Source organism: Anticarsia gemmatalis, chromosome 29 (assembly GCF_050436995.1).
Source record: "Anticarsia gemmatalis isolate Benzon Research Colony breed Stoneville strain chromosome 29, ilAntGemm2 primary, whole genome shotgun sequence".
In the NCBI taxonomy this organism is placed as follows: domain Eukaryota; kingdom Metazoa; phylum Arthropoda; class Insecta; order Lepidoptera; family Erebidae; genus Anticarsia; species Anticarsia gemmatalis.
This window is the reverse complement of record NC_134773.1, coordinates 5,268,873-5,290,666: the sequence shown is the minus strand read 5'-3', so window position 1 is coordinate 5,290,666 and position 21,794 is coordinate 5,268,873. Positions and strand designations below refer to the sequence as shown.

At 37.2% G+C, this 21,794-nt stretch overlaps 2 protein-coding genes across 2 annotated transcripts; one reads left to right on the top strand and one right to left on the bottom strand.

Moving 5' to 3' along the window:
- Positions 1 to 646: 646 nt before the first annotated feature.
- On the bottom strand, positions 647 to 9,612 carry Roe1 (grpE protein homolog, mitochondrial Roe1). The gene is made up of 6 exons (XM_076133037.1): positions 9,416 to 9,612; positions 8,088 to 8,238; positions 7,529 to 7,642; positions 6,643 to 6,768; positions 6,201 to 6,284; positions 647 to 5,825 (listed from the first exon to the last, which is right to left on the bottom strand). The coding sequence occupies exons 1-6, from the start codon at positions 9,502 to 9,504 to the stop codon at positions 5,721 to 5,723; spliced, it is 669 nt and encodes a 222-aa protein (XP_075989152.1). The 5' UTR covers positions 9,505 to 9,612; the 3' UTR covers positions 647 to 5,720.
- A 266-nt stretch (positions 9,613 to 9,878) lies between these two features.
- Positions 9,879 to 21,126, top strand: LOC142985216 (pyridoxal phosphate phosphatase PHOSPHO2-like). The gene is made up of 4 exons (XM_076133254.1): positions 9,879 to 10,219; positions 17,183 to 17,371; positions 18,769 to 18,987; positions 19,551 to 21,126. The coding sequence occupies exons 1-4, from the start codon at positions 10,070 to 10,072 to the stop codon at positions 19,704 to 19,706; spliced, it is 714 nt and encodes a 237-aa protein (XP_075989369.1). The 5' UTR covers positions 9,879 to 10,069; the 3' UTR covers positions 19,707 to 21,126.
- Positions 21,127 to 21,794: the final 668 nt, after the last annotated feature.

Here is a 21,794-nt window from a genome sequence, read left to right as displayed (position 1 = left end):
TATGTTTTACTAGCTCACTGGCCATACTTCGTCCAGGTACAACTTTATCCCGTTGATTCCGTTCCCGTGGGAATTTTGATCCCATCGATCCCATCTAAACCTTGTCCCGACAGTTATAGTGGTCATAAGTGTCAATATCTGACCTAAATTAATAAATGATTTGATTTTAATTTCACAAACATGTTTAAAAGAATTGTCTAGTTTAGTTCAGTTGTTCAAACACATGAACACTCATTGGTGTGTTGACGCTCGGTGTTATTAGGTATATATCAGTCTAGTCTTTCTTCCAACTATGTTGTAGTCAGCTTCCAGTCTCACCGGATGCAGCTGAATACCAGTATTGTACATGCAGCGACTGTCTATCGGACCTCCACAACACAGTTACCTGGGTTATAACACGATACTAAGTAACACTGTGCGTCACACTTACAAGCTTCTGACTACTGTTATCTCTCAAAGATCTTTGAAAATGACAGCCGGGACCCACAATATAACGTGCCTTCTGAAACACGGAGAAACTCGGTACGTATAAGATGGTCACCCATCCACAGAACAACCTTGGCAAGTGTTGCTTAACCTCAGAGATAGATCCGCGTGGCTGTTGTCAACTGGTATCACTATGTAAAGGTATATAAATAAAAGTCTGTATATAACAATAACCAATGTATTATATCTACTCACTCATACAATCAATTATACTTGACAATGGAATCTACGTACATAATACGTTTATATACTTTTTGTTTATACATAACGCTTAACAACATAATATTAACAGCCGAATTTTTAACCATCAGATAACTTAATTTAAATAATAAAATAGATATTTGATGATGATGCAAGTTTGCAAGGATCGTACCAAGTGGCGTTCTTTGGTTTCTGCCTACCCTAATATTTTGTGTATTTAAATAATATGTCATTTTGAAGAATGTTTACTTATAATGCATAAATAATAATAACAAAATTATGTATTGTCAATTATATACTTTTGCCTAGTTGATTTCATTGTAACAAGTCACCAAATCCGAAATTTATATTAAAATATTTCTCAATAATAGTCCGGAGTCAGGTAACGTGTCCGGTATATGGCTAGCTCGCCTCCTATTACATGGGACTAACATTGTTAATGGCGAACCGTGGTGTATTTCATACACCTCTGCCTACACCATCGGGTACAAAAGGCGTGATATTATAAATTAAAATCACATCTTTTACTGTAGGAGTAGACAGACACTAAAGAAATTTCATAAATAATTCAAGTGGTATTAAAAACCTCTTTTTTAAGTCGGGTAAAACTAGCGTATATATCAACAAAAAGTATCTAAACACATAAGTCGTACTACATAACTAGGTTGAGGGTAATAAAATCAAAATATCTTGAAAAAACACCCTTTTAAATGCAACTAACACGTCCTACACCAAAATTATATAAAATTATAACAAGTACTAACGAATCTTACAACATTATGCATTGAAGTACGAGCCATTATAAAGTTTTTTTGTCTCAATAGTCACCTTTCCACACACACAGTATCGCACTACATACCCCCGGTTTCTGAGGTACATTTAGCGGTAGTTTATCTATTCAATAGCGTCAAAACTCTTACAAAAAAAAACGCTATTGAATAGATAAACTACCGCTAAATGTACTCAGAAACCGGGGGTTAGTATCGTACAGTATAACGCTTGTGCTCTGAGAGAGCGATGTCGATCGCGGGCGCGGGGAGGTGAGCGCGGCAAAGGGGCTTGGCTTTCCCCTTATACGCGCGATTGTTGTTTCATGCGCGATACAGTGTGTGTAAAGGGGGCTAAAGAGTGCATGTGACGGAACGAAAGGACACAGTGCACAATGTTTTAAAAAGATCAATTATTATTTAGTAAATTAAATAAAAAATTAACCCATGACTGTCCCACTGCTGGGCAAGGGTCTCCTCCCGTAATGAGGGAGGGGTTAGGCCTTGGTTACAAGCAGGGCAAAGTTACTTATTTGTATTTAAAAATAACATTGATCTTTCAAGATTCATTTAATTTGAGCTCAAATATGTACATACACATCTTTGGCTAAATATATTTATAATAATTACATAGAATAACTGACTATATCAATTGGCACAAGCTGAACAAGTGCAGTAATTGCTTCGAGTCGGTTTTGTTGTTTGATAAATACTGGCGACCTGACTGTGTCGATGTGAATATGTGAAGACATGTCTGACAATTGTTTAACACAGCTCTTGAAAGTCTCACTTGATCAGCGTGGTGGACTGGTTTCCGAGGTATATTTAGCGGAAGTTTATCTTTTCAATAGCGTTTTTTTATATGACTGACTCTATTGAATAGATAAACCACTTTCAACAACTGTCAGACATGTCATTGCTCACGATGTTTTCCTTCATCGTTATAACAACGTGATCATTATATAAACATATATAGATACTATACTAATATCGTAGTCAGTTATATATTGTAATTATTACATTAAATTTCTACAGTTTCTTTTAATCCATATTAAAATTTTAAAGCTGTGTATTAGTAAATTTCATGTACAGGTGACAATCTTAATTTCTTTTAAAATAGGAGTTTAATTAATGCTTTTATTGTTGTCGAAAATACACTTTTAACTTTTCAAAAATGAAATAGCAATTTTCTTTCAAATTTAAACGAAATATCTTAAGATTTCAACCAAATCTTGTTTATCTAATTTTTGGAAAAATATTTCGACATTTTGATATATTTAAAATTCTAAGTACATAAGAGAAAGAAAGAAATTACAACCATTCTTTATTATTAGGTATAATTCATACTTAGCGTATAGTTAGCCCGCCGACTGTGCACAGTCAGCGGGCTGACTGTCCGCCGATAAATGCTTTTGTGATAAAAACAGCTTTTTCTAAGAAAAATATTTTAATTTACAGACTTTATTATTATAACTAAATTAACTACACATATTTAGATAAATTTGCGCAAATCGATAGTTCATTTCATCTATAACTAATATTATAATTAATGCGAAAGTATCTGTTTAACATTTAAGACTAAACAGCTGTAACGATTTTGATGAAATTTTGCATAGAGATAGTTGGAGGGGGTAAAGATAAATAACTTATTTTTTCATAAAATCTACCCCTAAGTCATTGAAATATTAATATTTCAGCTATCTTACTAATAATCATGGTGTAAGCTCTGATAAGTTATACAGTGTTTTGTCACTTACAATATACAGTTTCAAAATTGATTGAAAGTGACATTATATTTGAATTTGTGCAAGTTTATCATAATATATGCAGTTAACCTTTTCACCGCCACGGACGTTAAGAGACGTAAAATTGAAAATCGCTCACGACGCCATCGACGTGATAGCACGTCAAAAATATCACTTTTTTATAGTTCAAAATAAACATACAACAATATGTTTCAAGTGTTTTCTTTCTCCTGTTATTATTACCTAAACATATTTATTACATTATTACACAAAGACATATAATAATTAGACAGTTGTACCTGAAAAAAAAACAAAGTAAATCATCATGCAAAATGTATAAATTTAGCCCGCAAATCCACGCCACAGACGTGAAGACGCGTCAACTAGTGATGTGCAAGGAAAAGGACTACAATCTAAACACTTTATGCAATATTTCGAAAACAAATTGAAATACTTCACTGCTTTCTGAAAAAAAAATTTTTTGTCTGATATGTTTTAAATTAGATTCAATACAAACCTAAATATGTAATAAAACTACCATATCTAGTGATAAACTCATGACTAAATAAGTGCAAATCGATCATTTTGTGGCAACTCTCGCGCATCTCTATTAGCGGAATCCCTTACAGTGCTTCGTACGCCACTGACGGAATCAGACGGCGCGCTCTGACGTCACCCGCGCTGCTGGACACTCGTAGTGTTGTTGCAATACGTTATTAATAATAGGTACATAAATTCTTGTGTATAATAAATTTTTCGTACACCATCTGCGCCACAAAAATGTCTTCAAGTCAAATGACGACAGAAGAGCTGTTGAGAGTGTTAGAAGGTGTAGAAGATGATGTTACATATTCTGAAGCAGAATCTTTAAGGAGTGACGATTTAGAGGTAAGTTATTGTTTGAATACATTAAACAAACAATAAAGGTATTATTAATGTTGTAGGACTAACAAAAAAACACAGTTATCATGCCAATACGTACTATCTATGTTTATTGTACCTTTTAGGTATAGTTACTACTTTTGTCGTTATTCAATATTAGAAATATGTTATCACTACATAGTATATTTGTATGCTTAAATCTTTAAAACTACGCAACAGATATTGATGCGTTTTTTTAATAGATAGAATGATTAAAAAGGAATGTTTTATGTATAATATTACATTCAAGAAATAGTGGAGAAATATTGTTATTAAATACCCGTGCTAAGCAGGAGCGGGTCACACTGGTACATCTCTAATATAAGGCGGCAAAATTTGAAATCGCAGCGCTGACCACGCCAGTGGCGTTTCTTAACGTCAAAAGGTGTCGTCACAACTGGGATTAGTGCTGTGACTTTTTGAATAAAATATTTGAATTAAGTACTTTTTTTATGCAAATTGTTCGTGTATATCATTGTTATTTTTGGGTAATGAGTACTGAGTAGTGTAAAGTTGACACATGGGAGAAATTCAATAAAATTTTGTGGTACTTTTATGCAATTTTTACTCATAATATAAGAACACGTAAAATTAATCGAAGTTTTATCGATATACACTTTTCCCGTGACTATTATTTTGTAGGTATAAACGAAGGAATTTATTGCTTGGCGTGGGGAACACCGATTTTCAATATTACTCTGGCGGTGAAAAGGTTAATACGCGAGCAGGTTATAAACATCTTGCGTAAAGTTAGCGCGCCGACTGTAACAGTCTGCCAGCTCACTTTAGTAGTTAAGCAAGGGTTTTTAATAAGGACTATATTATATTTTAAATAATATTAATAATAGATATTGTGTGTTAAGTTCCGCTCACCGTGTGGTAAACGCTCAGTATGTTAACGCGTACATTACATAGATGTACGTGCAGTGATATTTGAGCTGAGCGTCTCCGTGCTTCGAGCACGTTACAAGTCTAACTTGTTAACATAACATGAGTTCAGACAAACACTTCAACTACTTTGACACTAGGTTGACAAAATAAACTATTTTAGATACTTTAGATATAAAATAGTTTCGGCTACATCGAATTTTATCTACATACGTATGTATTTACAAGTATATAAGTATGTGTTATCTAGTTACAGTACAAGTTCTGCTTAGTTTGTAATCAGATGACCGTGTGAGAGTTGTCCAAACGTGTAACCGGCGGTCCTGTATGACAACATGTATGTATGTGAATGAAGCAAGGGAAGTAAGGATCGTACCAAGTGGCTTTCTTTGGTCTCTGCCTACAAATCCTACTAATATTATAAATGCGAAAGTTTGTGAGTATGTATGGATGTTTGTTACTCTTTCACGCAAATACTACACAACCGATTACAATGAAGTTTGGTATATAAGTAGCTGAAGACCCAGAATAACACATAGGCATTTCTTCCCAGAGTTCCCGAGAGATCGGGATTTTCACGGGAAGGGTTTTCACGACGAAGTCGCGGGCGGCCCCTATATATTTATCTCTAGTCCGTATTACAAACCCTTTTGAACAAGATGTATAACCTTATAGACTAACAGCTGGTAGGTCAGGGGGGTCACACCGCGCATCACTTGGCCACGCCCACGAGCGCGGGCCGCACGCAGCGCTCGTGCAGCTTGTAGCCCACCTTGCTGACTGCCACCACCGTGCCCGCCTGAGCTCCTTCTACCTCCTGCAAATACAAACAAAATATAAATCAACCCTTCGTTCTCCTTGTGGGTTAAGCAGACCTAAACGCGGTCATTCCATAGATGGGTGACCAAATAGTGGTATTTAAGCTATGTGTCCGTGCTTCGAAGGGCACGTAAAAAATCGGTCCCGGTTGTTGTCTATTAAGATAATGGTCGTTAAGCCACGTCAATGGCCTTTCGGGCGGCTTGAACAACTTTGACACTATATGATCTTTGCCCAGCAGCAAAATTACATAGCATTTACGATTAACCATTATTGATGCGTAAAAGTCTAATAATTTTTCGTGAACCCAGTCAACTTGTTTTAGAGATTTTTGCGATTATACATTATGATATGAGATACACAATACACATACCTGTTGGAATAGTGCTTCATGTAAATTGGGATCGAACTTCTCTCTGAGCGGAGACACTGCCACCAGACCGTGTCTACTGAACACCTGTACAGAGAATTTACACACAATTTTATAGCATAATAATTAGTCTTTATGTCGGTCTTTTGGTCAATATATCAAATTATTTACTTTTCCCCAGAAAATATATAAAATAATGTACATATCTTTTGCAAATCGCAGGTTTATAACCTATTCAAACTTTGCTATAGTGGTGGTTGCACACAGACATCTCATAATCTTAATATCGAAACACAGAAACAAAATTGCAAATAGTGTTTAACTGAAAAACTCGTAATTAGTTTAACTACATTAATAATACAGTCTAGATGTAATTGATGATGAGTGTTTGAGGTGATGTCTATCATCAATAATGATGACTTGTTACAACAGTAGTAGTAAGTACCTGCGCGAGCTGTGCCCGCGTGAGCCGCACGCCGTCGTGCAGCGAGCGCAGCGCCTCGCCGCCGCCGCCCTCCGCCACCTCGCGCTCCGGCACGCTCTCCGCCGCCGCCGCCAGCGTGTCCGCCACCTGCATAGTGCACATACATACATACTAATATTATAAATGCGAAAGTAACTCTGTCTGTCTGTCTGTCTGTCTGTCTGCTACTCAATCAGGCCTAACTACTAAACCAATTTGCATGAAATTTAATATGGAGATATTTTGATACCCGAGAAAGGACATAGGCTATATATCATCAAGCTACGACCAAAAGAAGCAGAGTACAAGTAATTAATGTTACAAAAACGGGGAAAATTTTCACCCATTATTGGACGCAAGCAAAGTTGTGCGGGTCAGCTAGTATGTACATAGAACACGCATGTTATAACCGGAGGAGTAGGTGCATGAAACACACCTACGATGTTGGAATGCTTTTTAGTATTTCTTCTCCCTATGCCACATTTAATGAGGTTTGCAACACTTTTTCTGTTACACAAAATGCTGTAATAGGGATCTTAGACAACCAGACACTGGGAAATTTAGGCAGTAATAGGTATATGAGTTAATGGTATAGGAATCTGTGATTTAGATGAGAGCGGGACTGTGTGACACTGCTGTGGGGAAGGAGTTAGTGAAGACATATAACTCGGCATCTACTTCAAGCAGTTTTTCATAAATAAATATTATAATAATACACAAGGAAAATTTAACTGCATGCATAATTTATTAGGTTTTATGTAAATTTACTAAAATGTGATAGTGATTGATGAGAAATCGGGGGTGAGTTCACTAATTCCAATTAACATTGTTATGGTAACTGTTTAAATAATATAAGTTTGTTACTCACATCAAGTAGATCTTTGCAGAAGCTCTGAATGGCGAAAGACTTGGCATCTTCAACCTGTTTCATCATACGTCTACGAACATTCTCACCGTCAGCCAGTGCGCGCTTGTATTTGTCCTGCAATACAATACAATCATTATCCATGACCGGTATTAATTGATTACTGGCTTTAATTTGTTCAATTTAACCTATTTATGACCCACTGCTGGGCAAGGGTCTCCTCCCGCAATAAGAGAGGGGTTAGGCTTTGAATGCACCACACTGGCCAAGTCAGCCAGGACTTTGCATCGTTTGAGAACCGATCTTAACAACACTCAGGCACGCAAGGTTTCATCACAAATTTTACTTCACCATAGGAACAAGTGATCATTTTTTCTAATACACACATCACTTGGAAATGTCATTGGTGTATTGTTTCGAGTTCGAACCTGCAACCACTTGCATGGGAGGTACCAACTTATACCACTCAGCTATCACTACTCTAAATCATGAAATGGTTTTTTTTTTACCCATTACTGTCCCACTGAAGGCCAACTATTACATAGTAAAATGTATTACTCACTTCAAAGTCCTTAGCCTGTTGTTTAACCGTATTAAGCTCATTGGTGAGACTCTCCAGCTGTTTGTGGCACTCCTCGACGGTGGCCGGCAGCTTGCTCTCGTCCTTGGGCTCGGCTGCCTTCTCCTCTGTGCTGTAGGTACGGGATGTGCTGCTGCAAATTGTATTTACAATGTTAATACAATAATTTATATAAAACTTATTACACAAAGCTGTATAAAGGCGGACTTAATGCCAGGGGCGTTTTCTGCCAGTCTACCTTAGGGTGATGCAGAGATTATTGTGAAGGTGTTTAATCTAGACGGCCTCAATGGTACAGTTAAGGTGTTCATTTCACCACTACCATTAAGTCAGGTTGTGGGTTAATTGAAATAATTATTTGTGTGATCCATAAATAGTTGTTTCAGGTCTGGTTGTACTTTGTATCAGATACTAGCTGATCTGCGCAACGTCACTTGCGTCACACAAGAGAGAATGGGTCATAATTTTTGACCCCCGTTTTTGTTACATTCCTATAGGTTGTAGCGATGATGGTATATAGCCTATAATCTTCCTCGATAGGTAGGCTATCTAACACTGAAATATTTTTTCAAATCAGACCTGACGTTCCTGACATTAGCGTGTTCACAGAAACAAACAAACTCTTCAGTTTTATAATAGTAGAATAGATTTGTAAATCTGTTAAGGTAGCACTATAGCAATTATTATTGCAAGTAGGTTTGAAAACAAAAAAAAATGTGACACAAGTTTATAGTGACAGTAGCAGGTGATGTTTTATTCTGTTTATCCCCATGGGAACATATTCTGCTGAGTTACAAGAAAACATTTCTCACTACTTTTGACATTAGCTATGGAATCTCAGGCATAATCTAATCTTATCTAGTCATTTTAACTAAGTACTATTATAAATCGGTTAAATATCGGCTGAATGCGTAGAATATTCATTCTTTTACTTAGTTTATCTGTCCATTTACGAGTTATGAACTTTTTCATGCAAGCTTAATGTGAAGTGTACGTTTTTCTACCTTTTGCGGTAGTAATGTCTGTAATTTACGTAAAATGTTTGAGAGAATGGATTTTAGGATAAATATACTTAACTTTCTTCTTATTGTCATACACCAAATGCAAATAGAAAGTCGAGAAAACTAATTGAACTAATATTACATCAGCTTATAATAACACATCATAGAGTAATAAAACGTTATTTGTATTACTTTTAGTAAAGTTTTGATGATGTCTATAACGTATTTATGTATAAAAACATCATATTTACTGTTAAAAAACAAAAAATTCTTCCGAATATAACCTAAAAGTTTGTTGCGCAACCTTACCTGTACACACTCCCTCGCAAAGTCCTGAAAGACGATTCGGTGATGTATTTCGTGAGTCTGCCCACTGAGTACACTTTTAACGAAGCCATTGCAATTACTGTTATATAATTTATTATAACAATTTCAAAAATAAATTCGCGTATAAAGAGGTTAGGCTGGAACCTTAATCTGTCAAGTGTCAAGCGATTTTTTTTAAGAATAGATCTACCAATCTGACAGATGACCTTAGTTCAGAAATATATTTCGTTAAGTAAATTAAGTTAAGAATGCTCATGGTGAATAAACATTTTGCAATTATAAACGAAAATTATGTAATGTTAACTCAAGGAATTCATATTGCATACGTTTAGTAAAATATAGAAACAAAGCTTTAAATAAATTAAGGTTTCAAAACGATTCAAGGTTGCATTCAATGTTAGTCACGTCAAATCGATAACGTGATTTGACACTTCAGCTTAGCTCACTCAGCTGTTAGCTGTCAAAATTTACACGTTCACGGCTTTTTACCACAAAATATAAAAATGATTGCATCATCCGCAAAACTGCCGTTTCTGGTCGATGCTGACGTCATGTACCATGTTCAGGGCATAGCTTAGAACTTTCAGACTTCAGTGTGTGTCAGACCACAGTGCTGTGCGTGTGTACCTTTAAAAAATGGCGCGGACGTGTTTAGCGGTATTTGATTTCGATCGCACTGTGGTGCTGGACGACTCAGACGCGACGATAATAAATAAATTAAAAGAAAACAAGCCTCCACCGGAATGGGAAGCTACAAACAAAGACTGGACGCCGTACATGAGCGATGTAAGTTGGTTATTTGGCATTATAACATGAGTTGCCTGTGCTTAGTAAAAATTGCCGTGCTTTTTTTTTAAATTTAAAGTTTTCACGATTTTTACGTGGTGAGGGAGGTGTTTGTGTGTTTTCTTAAAATTGTTTTCCAAATCAATGTTTTTTTTTTATTTGGCCTTGACTTCCGCTTGAGTTGGTTTGCGTTTGCAGTAGTTAGTGCTTTTCCTTATTTCCGCGTTTAGAATACCAGTAATTTCCCAGAAATCTATAAAAGATAAAAGTGAGATAGTATCTAGCCTAGGTACTTGTTAAGTTTTGTTTGAATGTTTGGAGGCTTTTGATGTTTTCTCGGCGAAGTCGTCGGCGAAACGTTAGAAAAGTTAAGAAAACAATATAATTCGCCATATTACAGTAAGTTATAATAAAATATTATAATAGAAGTCTTATGTATTTAAGATTTTTTTTATAACCTTTGTCATTCTTCAGGATTCAACCTATCTAATTTAAACTCGAAAGATTGTTAGGATGTATTGAAGTACCTACCTATGTATGTATGTTTGTATAACGTTTTCACGAAAAAACTAGGAAGTGGATAGGTATAACGAAATTTGTTATAGGTACCTACTGACTTTATAACCTAGATTAACACATAGGATACTTTTTACTCCGGAAACTCTACGCAGAGCCCGCGGAGGAAGTGATCGCTAATTTCATCTAAATCAGTTCGATAGTTTAGTCGATAAAGTGCGTCAGACAAGCAGACAGTTTTAGTTATGAATTATTTGAAGATTAACGCGATCTTGCAAGTAACCTAAGGTCAGCTGCTACTCGTAACCGGCGGTCCTATATGACAACATGGATATATATGAATAAGGCGAAGAAAGTTTGTAAGGATCGTACTAAGCTTTGATTTCTGCCTACACCTGTGAGAAAAAGCCGTATTATTATGAACTAGAGGCCGCCCACAACTTCGTTCGCGTGGAAACCCTTCCCGTGTAAATCCCGATCGGGAACTCTGGGATAAAAAGCCTATGTGTTATTCTGGGTCTTCAGCTGTGATACTAGCGTGTAGCGTGATGGTGCCATAGCAACTTTGCGCCATATTTGCCGTCGATACATTGACGTGTTGCTGGCAAGTTACATATTAACGTAATTGCCACTAATGCAGCAAACACGTGAGAATGCACACAGATTACTGACATGTCTTCTTATGTCACATTGTTGGCAAATATTCTGTCACTAGCTGACCCGCGCAACTTCGCTTGCGTCACATAAGAGAGAATGGGTCATGATTTTCCCCGTTTTTGTAACATGTTTTTACTGGTACTCTGCTCCTATTGGTCGTAGCGTGATGATATATAGCCTAGAGCCTTCCTCGATAAATGGGCTATCCAACACTGAAATATTTTTTCATATCGGACCAGTAGTTCCTGAGATTAGCGCGCTCAAACAAACAAACAAACTCTTCAGCTTTATAATATTAGTATAGATTGTTGGCAAATATTCTGTCATTTATTTGAAGAAGACTTGTGTGACGCGATTTCTAGCATCAGCAGTCTAGCCTTGCAACTATGTTGGAGTCGGCTTCCAGTCTCACCGGATGCAGCTGAATATCAGTATTTTAGTGGGTCTTTAGGCTTGATCTTTCCCTTATTCCGGGAGATCCTTGCCCAGCAGTGGGACAATAATCTTATATATTATCAGCTATTAATAAGAGATTTAGTTGCGATAAGATAAAAAATAAATAGTAATTCAAAATCTATTTTATTTTAGATTGGAAAAACAATAGCATAAAGTGTTTTATAAATTGCTTAAACTTTAACAAAGCCAGATTATTGTGCGTAAGTAACTAAAATAATGTGATTTTGATATTACTAATAGTTATTATAAAAACTTAAATATTTATTACTAGAGGCCGCCCGCGACTTCGTCCGCGTGGAAACCCTTCCCGTGTAAATCCCGATCCCTCGGGAACTCCGGGATAAAAAGTAGCCTAGGTATGTGTTATTCTGGGTCTTTAGCTACCTACATAGTACATACCTAATTTCATCGTAATCGATTCAATAGTATTTGCGTGAAGAGTAACAAACATCCATACACACTCACAAACTTTCGCATTTATAATATTAGTAGGATATTACAGGATATAAAATAAAGGCATATCTGTATAAAAAAGAAAGATATTTTGACAGCAAAACAGTTTTTAAAGGAATGCTTTCTTTAACTTCGTCAGCGTATTCACTCAATGCTAAATCCCTCTCTCGTTCGCGCAAGAGTTTCGTACCCAACTATTTTACAGTCATGGGCTAAAACTGCCTATTTTTTCTAGTTTTTATAGAAAAATCAAAGGTATTATTAAGTACCAGTCAACAATAAAGATTTCTTTTGAATAATGAAACAAAAATAAATAAAATTTATGTAACGTAGATTGCGTGTTGGGCGCTTACGTCTTTCCTTAGGATAGAATGTATTGTGTTAATGTCTATTACAGCTTAAATCTCTGGGGCACCATTGATTTGTCTTAACAATAGATGTTTCTCCATAATTAACACGTACAACTCACACACGGTCATCTGATTACAAACTAAGCAGAGCTTGTTCTGTAACTGGCACCTGACAACACATACTTACATAACGGTCGGTAAACGATCTGTGGGTTAAGCAAACCTTGGCGCGGTCATTCCATAGATGGGTGACCGCCTATTGGTATTTGAACTGGGCGTCTCCGTGCTTCGGAGGGCACGTAAAAAGTGGGTCCCGGTTGTTGTCAATTAAGACAACAGTTGGTAAGCCACGACAAAGGCCTTCGGGCGCGCGGGCGGCTTGAACAACTTTGACACTAGGTTGGACCACTAACCATACGATATGAATGAATAATTAATGTACTCGGAACCGATACTATAACCCAGGTAACTGTGTTGTGGAGGTCCGATAGACAGTCGCTGCATGTACAATACTGGTATTCAGCTGCATCCGGTGAGACTGGAAGCTGACAACATAGTTGGAAGAAAGACAACTTATGATGAATTTGCTGTTTTTATTTATATACAAAGCTTGATAATTTCATAGATATAATAAAGTAGTGTAATCTATACGGTTATGTTTTAGTTATCAGTATATATTACTCATATGACGTCTTAAAACCATATTGTACAACTAGTTTCTGCCCGCTATTTTGTCCGCGTGAAAAGATTTCCTGGGGTGTGTGTTAATACAGGTTATAAATTACCGATGTAGAACATTTAAACTGTTATATTATAATAAACCTTTACAACCTTTTGTCATCACTGTATCTATTAAAAAAACAGCATCAAAATCCGTTGCGTAGTTTTAAAGATACGCAAACATACAGACATAGAGACAGACCCGGGAAGCGACTTTATACTATGTAGTTATTTTGGCTTATATAATTATGTTAACCTTTCACAATTTCCCGGACCAATCTAAATTACCTAGTTACAATCTATCTAAGTTGGGGAAACAAACCTCGATTTTCAGTGAACACGCAATCCTAGAATACCAAGAATTATACATCTACCTTTATATAAAGATATGTATTTTAAAGGTACAAGCTTTAGCCCGCAACTTCGTCCGCGTGATTTGTGACCTAAGACAGAATTTTCATACCATCTTTCATACTCTATTTAATCCCCTAGTGGGTAGTAGTAGTAAATTGATCAAAATCCTTTCTTAGCGGATGTCTACGTCATAACATGTACCTGCATGTCAAATTTCAGCTCAATCCGTCCAGTGGTTTGTGCTGTGCGTTGGTAGATCACTATCCCCCGGTTTCTGAGTACATTTAGCGATAGTTTATCTATTCAATAGCTTTTTTGTATGAGCTTTAACGCTAATGAATAGATAAACTACCGCTAAATTTTTATGTATCTCAGAAATCGGGGGTATGTCAGTCAGTCACATTTGAGTTATAATAATATACATATTATTATGTATTGTATTAAGAGTTACTGACTGACTGATGGACAACGCACAGTCGAAACTACTGAGCGTACAAACTTGACATTTGCTATGAACATTCCTTAGAAAGTGTAGAGGTACACTAAGAGAGGATTTTTTTAAAAATCCGCTCCGAAGAAAGTAAGAACGGGGAAAAACTTTTATATAAAAGACTAGCTGACTCGCGCAACTTCGCTTGCGTCACATAAGAGAGAATGGGTCAAAATTTTCCCCGTTTTTGTAACATTTTTCACTGGTACTCTGCTCCTATTGGTAGTAGCGTGATGATATATAGCCTATAACCTTCCTCGATAAATGGACTATCTAACACTGAAAGAATTTTTCAAATCGGACAAGTAGTTCCTGAGATTAGCGCGTTCAAACAAACAAACAAACAAACAAACAAACAAACAAACAAACAAACTCTTCAGCTTTATAATATTATAGTATAGATGTGAAAAATGTTGTGAAAACGGGGTAACTAAAGTCCACGCGAAAGAAGTCGCGGGCAGCTGCTACTAAACTAATATTTTATCTTGACAACCCACGCGAATACTAAAATACCTGCATTATTACCCAAGGGCAAGGTGAATATGTTTCTATGTATAAATTCGCGGGCTTTTCGCTAGTTTAGTGCTGTCTGCCTGACAGTTTGGCATTGATTCAAAATGGCGGCCTTGGGATGCGGATATAATGTTACAAGTTTATGTCACGGGCAATTTGGATATTTGATAATATTGTATGTAACTGCCTCTATGGCGCGGTCGGTAGTGTGTGCTACTGCCGTACGAGAGATCTCGGGTTCAAATCCTGCCAAAAAGTCTTTCCTGAGATATGCTGTTAAGAATTTCTAAGAAACTGCCCGGAGTTAGGAAGTTGAGGTCGTAGACCTCCGTGCCTCGGGGAGCACGTAAAGCCGTCGTTCCTACGCCTGACCTCTCACTGATCGTGTCGGTTATCCGTCCCAGCGGGTTATGAGAGTGAAGGAATAGAGAGTGTAGGTACCTGTGTATTGTGTACACACTTGGACACTATAAACCAAGCCCTGCACCGATGTAGCCAAAATCGGCCAGGACAAAAACATGGACAGTGCCAGCATAAGTTAAAAAATGCCCTGCATTCAGCCCAAAAGGCAAAGTTCTGTCTAACAGCCATAAATTGAACACCGTAATTGTCATACTACAGTTTCCATCTTTCAAGAGATATGGCACGGATTCTAAATATTTTTCACAAGTTCAAGGCTTTTTCTTATAAAACTCAATTTATTTATAAATGCACATCAAAGTCATTATTAGTGTTGGCTAGGAAGTAACTCTTACTTTCGTGTGGGCTGTTTGGCATACCTCCTGTGCCACGTGCGCCACTCGTGTCATATATTATCTGTGGTGCCGGCGATGACGTCTTCCCGATTAAATAAATTGCGTAAAGATATTTTTATGTTTTATTTTCGTTAATAAATGTCAGGAAGTTCATTTTCGTATTTTATATGCGAAGTTTCTTATATATAGTTTTTTTTAAGACTAATCTCGTAATAAGACTTGCTCTTGTGTCGGGACTTTTACAAACATACAAACAACGGACACAAAGTACAGACTCGAAACAATTATTCGTGGATCGCACATATAATAAATAGTTCCGTGTGGGAATCGAACCAACGACCTGTCGACGCAATGGTAGTAGCGTGGCGACTTACTGCGGAAGGCACGTTAAATTGTGGATCCCGGCTGTCAAATTCGTAGATCTTTGACAGTCGTTAACAGTAGTCAGAAGCTTGAAAGTCTGACAAGCAGTGTTACTTAGTATCGTGTTATAACCCAGGTAACTGTGTTGTGGAGGTCCGATAGACAGTCGCTGCATGTACAATACTGGTATTCAGCTGCATCCGGTGAGACTGGAAGCTGACTACAACATAGTTGGAAGAAAGGATACGCTAATATATACCTATTCCATCAGAAATACGAATATTTCACTTAATTAATCAATACAAAAGTTGAAACCAAAGAAATGTTTAGCAATCATATTATTTTGTGTGGCTTCTACGAAATACTCGCTATAATTAATTGAGTCATTGCGTGAGTTTCTGTACATGAAGTATGTTCGTGCGAGTATGAATGGTACCTACTTAAATAATGTAAGGCGAAGTATTGAAATGTTTAAGGGTTTTCTAATGTTTTAGTTATTAGGTAAAAACTCTTTCTTTAGGTAAAATGCTAACAGCCCGCAAAATTTACAAAAAACAATGCATTTTTACACATAAACCTTTCTCTGGAATCACTCCAAATATTTAAAAAAAAAAACGCAAAAATAGCCCGTCGGTTCCCTCCCACTGCTGGGCAAGGGTCTCCTCCCGTAATGAGGGAGGGTTAGGCCTAACTATAACGGCTCATGAGATACAGCCTGGTGACCGACAGATAGACAGCGAAATGTCATTAATAGGTTTCTATTTTTAACCTTTGGTTAAGGAAACTTAAAAATAGTTAATATCAATCATTTTTCTTTTCCTTCCCGTGTAAATCCCGATCCCTCGGGAACTCCGGGATAAAAAGTAGCATATGTGTTATTCTGGGTTTTCAGCTATCTATATACCAAACATCGTAATCGGTTCAGTAGTGTTTGCCAAAGAGTAACAAACATCCATACAACATTCTCACAAACTTTCAATCGTGAGAGTTATTCTATACTAATATTATAAAGCTGAAGAGGAACTTCTGGTCCGATTTGAAAAATTCTTTCAGTGTTAGATAGCCCATTTATCGAGGAAGGCTATAGGCTATATAATCATCACGGTACGATCAATAGGAGCAGAGTACTGGTAAAAAATGTTACAAAAACGGGAAAAATGATGACCCATTCTCTTTTATGTGACGCAAGCGAAGTTGCGCGGGTCAGCTAGTTCTTAATATCGGTTAGGAGAGACGTGTTCTTCAATCGTTTTCTTTCAATTAGTATTCAATCAGGTTGTATCACTTAAAATCGTTAAACACAAAAGTATTTCCTTAACCAACATTCTTCTGGCAGGTCTTCGAGCACGCATTCACGGCGGGACTGAGCCAGGACGACATTCTCTCGTGCATCGGCGCCATGCGGCCCACGCCCGGCATCGAGCAGCTCATCACCACGCTGGCGACTGAAGGCTGGGACGTGCTGGTGCTCACTGACGCCAACACTGTCTTTGTACAACATTGGCTGAAGGTGCATGGGCTCTCGGTAAGAATATATTTATTTATTTATTAAGGACAACTTACAAAACATACTAGCATACATAGAAAGCATAGCATTCTTACATTTACTAGCTTTTACCATTTGTTTACTGTTTTCATGCAAATTGGTTCAGTTGTTTAGGCATGATTGAGTAACAGACAGACAGAGTTACTTTCGAACTTATAATATTACTAGCTTTTACCCGCGACCTCGCCAGTGAATTTTCTCATGGGAATGCGTCATTTTCCCGGGGTAAAAAGTAGCCTATGTCCTTTCTCGGGTATCAAAATATCTCCATACCAAATTTCATGCAAATTGGTTCAGTAGTTTAGGCGTGATTGAGTAACAGACAGACAGATAGAGTTCTTTTCGCATTTATAATATTAAGTGAGACTGCCTCCGTGGCGTAGTGGTTACCACTCCGTTAAGGTCACCACTCCGCTACCATTGCGTCAGGAGGTCGGGTTCGATTCCCACACGGAACTATTTTTATACGATCGCCAAATAGTTGTTTCAAGACTGGTTGTTCTTTGTGTCCGTTGTTTGTATGTTTGTAAAAGTATGTATTTATGTATGTATACTGTATTTAATTCATGTCGGTCTGTGGGTCAGCCGTGTTCTGGCCGAGAGCCGCCGTTGCCGAACAATATGACCCATTCTCTATTATGTGACGCAAGCGAAGTTGCGCGGGTCAGCCAGTTCTTAATATCGGTTAGGAGAGACTACGAGATGTCACGTGTTCTCCAATCGTTTTCTTTCAATTAGTATTCAATCAGGTTGTATCACGTTGCCCGCACGAGCTACTGTCTAATATAATTAGACCACTGTTTCAGCGTGTCACTTCCGCTGTGACGTCACACCCGGTAAGTGTGATAATTGTCACGTGAGACGGTAATTTTATTGTTTATTGTCATTTACTTATACTAGCTGAACCGGCAAACATCTTGCCATATAAATTAAAAAAAAAAGTGTCAGTTTAGGGGTATGAAAAATTTATGTTGGCCGATTCTCAGGCCTACTCAATATGGTCACAAAATTTCATGAGAATCGGTCAAGCTGTTTCGGAGGAGTACGGTAACCTCCCACGCAGGTAGTTGACGGTTCGAACCCGAAGCTACACACCAATGACTTTCCCAAGTTATGTGTGTATTAGAAATATTATCAGTGGTTCCAACGGTGAAGGAAAACATCGTGATGCAACCTTGCTCGAATGGAATCCCACCCGGGACTAATATTTGTGTGATGAGCACGAGTATCTGTTCTGAGCTTGTTAATGTATCTATATAAGTATGTATTTACAAGTATATAAGTATGTTTATCAGTTATTTACAGTACAAGCTCTGCTTAGTTTGTAATTTAACGACCATTTATGAGTTGTCCAATGCTAGTTATTTACTCCACAGGACTGTATAACATCAGTGATAACCAACAAAGCGTTCTTCTCGTCTGGCCGGCTGTACATAGAGCCCTGCATGCGGCAGACGGCGTGCGCGCGCTGTCCAACCAACCTGTGCAAGTCCATAGCGCTGCTGAGGTGGTGCCAGCAGCATCAGTATCAGAGGATCGTGTACAGCGGTGATGGGAGGAATGATTACTGTCCCGCTACCAATCTGCCGGCTAATGTGAGTATTAGTAAAAGATTTTAGCACTAGTAGATAAGTATTGGTTAGGTAAAAGCCCGTATCATATACGTGTATATCTTTATTGTTTATACAAAACTGGATGAATTTATACAAATTTTCATCCCCTATTTTATTCCTTTGGGGGTAGTATTGATCAAAATCCTTTCTTAGCAGATGTCTACGTCATAACATCTACCTGCATGTCAAATGTCAGCTCGATCCGTCCAGTGGTTTGTGCTGTGCGTTGATAGATCACTATGTCAGTCAGTCACCTTTGATTAATATTCTATGCTAATATTATAAAGCTGAAGAATTTGTTTGTTTGTTTGAACGCGCTAATCTCAGAAACTCCTAGTTCGAATTGTTTTTTTTTTTGTGTTAAATAGACCATTTATTGAGGAAGGCTATATATCATCACGCTACGGCCAATAGGAGCAGAGTACCAGTAAAAAATATTACAAAAGCGGGGAAAATTATGACCCATTCTCTCTTATGTGACGCAAGCGAACTTGTGCGGGTCAGCTAGTATTTAGATATTTATATGCATTATCTCTTCTCCCCAGGCGACAGTGTTTCCCCGCAGCGGCTACCCGATGGACGAGCTGATCAAAAAGACCCTGTCATCCTCGTCTCCTCAGATCAAAGCCAAAGTGGTTCCCTGGCATGACGCCTACACCATACTCCACGAACTCTTCCCGGAGAAGGCACATATACATTAACTGTGATAATTTCATTGTAATATATAAACACTGTATAATTATCGGATGTTGATGATAGATACTTTTTTACTATTCATTCATTGAATTAATTAATGGTAAAATTCATTCATTGAGGCGCCCATAGCCAGTTGCGCTCACCGGTCGGTAAACGATATGTGGGTTAAGCAACCCTTGGCGCGGTCATTCCATAGATGAATTAATGTTTGTTTGTCGTATGGTTAGTGGTCAACCTAGTGTCAAAGTTGTTCAAGTCGAAAGACCTTTGTCGTGGCTTAACGACTGTTATCTTAATTGACATCAACCTGACTTTTTACGAGCCCTCCGAAGTATGGAGACGCCCAGTTCTAATACAACTATGCGGTCACCCATCTATAGAATGACCGCGGCGAGGGTTGCTTAACCCGCAGTAAAACGCTTGTAGTAATGAACCAAAACCCTTAATGTCCCACTGCTGGGCAAAAGTCTCCTCCCAGAATAAGGGGTATTAGGCCTTGAGTCCACCACGCTGATCAAGTGAGACTTTCAAGAGCTGTGTTAAACAACTGTCAGACATGTCATTGCTCACGATGTTTTCCTTCACCGTTATAACAACGTGATCATTATTTATACACACATCACTTGGGAAAGTATCTGTCATTCCATCCGTATATATGTATAACAGTGTATTAGTTTAATACATTATTTAGGTTTAATTTTAATATTAATTTATTAATAAATATCCTTATCCCTTCCTCTTATTTATTTTAAACTACGTACTTTAAAATGTCCCGCATTTTGGCTTGCATACATATTCGGTTCGGCAATATTCATCGAACAACAAAACCGACTCGACTCACTTGTTCGGCTTGTGCCGATCGGGTTCATCTACACATATTCGGTTTTACCGGCTATACCGATTATTGCCGAACCTAATATGTGTGTAGCAAGCCATAATTATTACCATAGTTGTCAAATTATGAAAATGAAAATTAAATTATACTATTATAAGTACGATTTCGTCCATTGTATAACGTAAATAAAATTCTGTAGTAGTTTGTAGAACTTCAAGCACTTGTAGACTATAAGGTCACTAGGTGGCGCCACTTGTAAGTCAATTTTATCTTCCAAAACTTATAAATACTTGATTCCTTTATTTTCAAGACAAATATTTGTGTGATGAGCACGAGTATCTGTTCTGAGCCTGGTTGACAGCGAAAAAGTTTAGTAAATAAATAGAATTCTAATTAATTTAGCTGTAATAAGCTAATATACTTTTTTACTTGTTATTTTATTGTTATACTATTATTCTAAGGTCCGGCTACTTTATACAATAAGTTGAATAAAAACATTGTCTTATGATCTTTCGACGCGTCTTTATACTCACTGTTGAACTGTTGATGTTAGTTTTTCATGACAACAAAATTAAATTGTGATTACATGTTCTTTTGTTTTATTCTAACATATAACATGTCAAACGTAAACTACGAAATACATTTAACCATAAAGGCCTAAATGTAATAAAATTAAAAGAAACAAGTACTTCGTTTCTGTAAAAGTTAATACTTTGTGAATAAATGATATATTTGTAATTTCACCTCGCCGCAACAACCGTAGCGCCGCGTGTGGTGGGTTCGAATCCCACCCGGGACAAATCTTTGTGTGATGAGCACGAGTATTTGTTCTGAGCCTGGATGTTAATGTATCTACATAAGTATGTATTTACAAGTATATAAGTATGTTTATCAGTTATTTGGTTACCATAGTACAAGCTCTGCTTAGTTTGGAATCAAATGACCGTGTGTGAGTTGTCCAATAATATTTATTTATCTATTTATAATAAGAAAGTAACCATCTAATTCTTTGAGGTTACTAAATGTTACATTTTTTATTTGTATTTGTCTTTCGGTACGATAAAAAGCGAAATAAAATTTAGATTCATAGGATATGATATTGTTTTAAAACAGCGCCATCTAAGGAGGCATATTAAAAACACTAAATAAAAGACCCTTATACACGTACCATGACATATATTCCGTGGCTACTATCGAGAATATCAATGACAACTTTCCTTTTCACGCAGATACCGTTAAATCGGACCACAAAAAAATA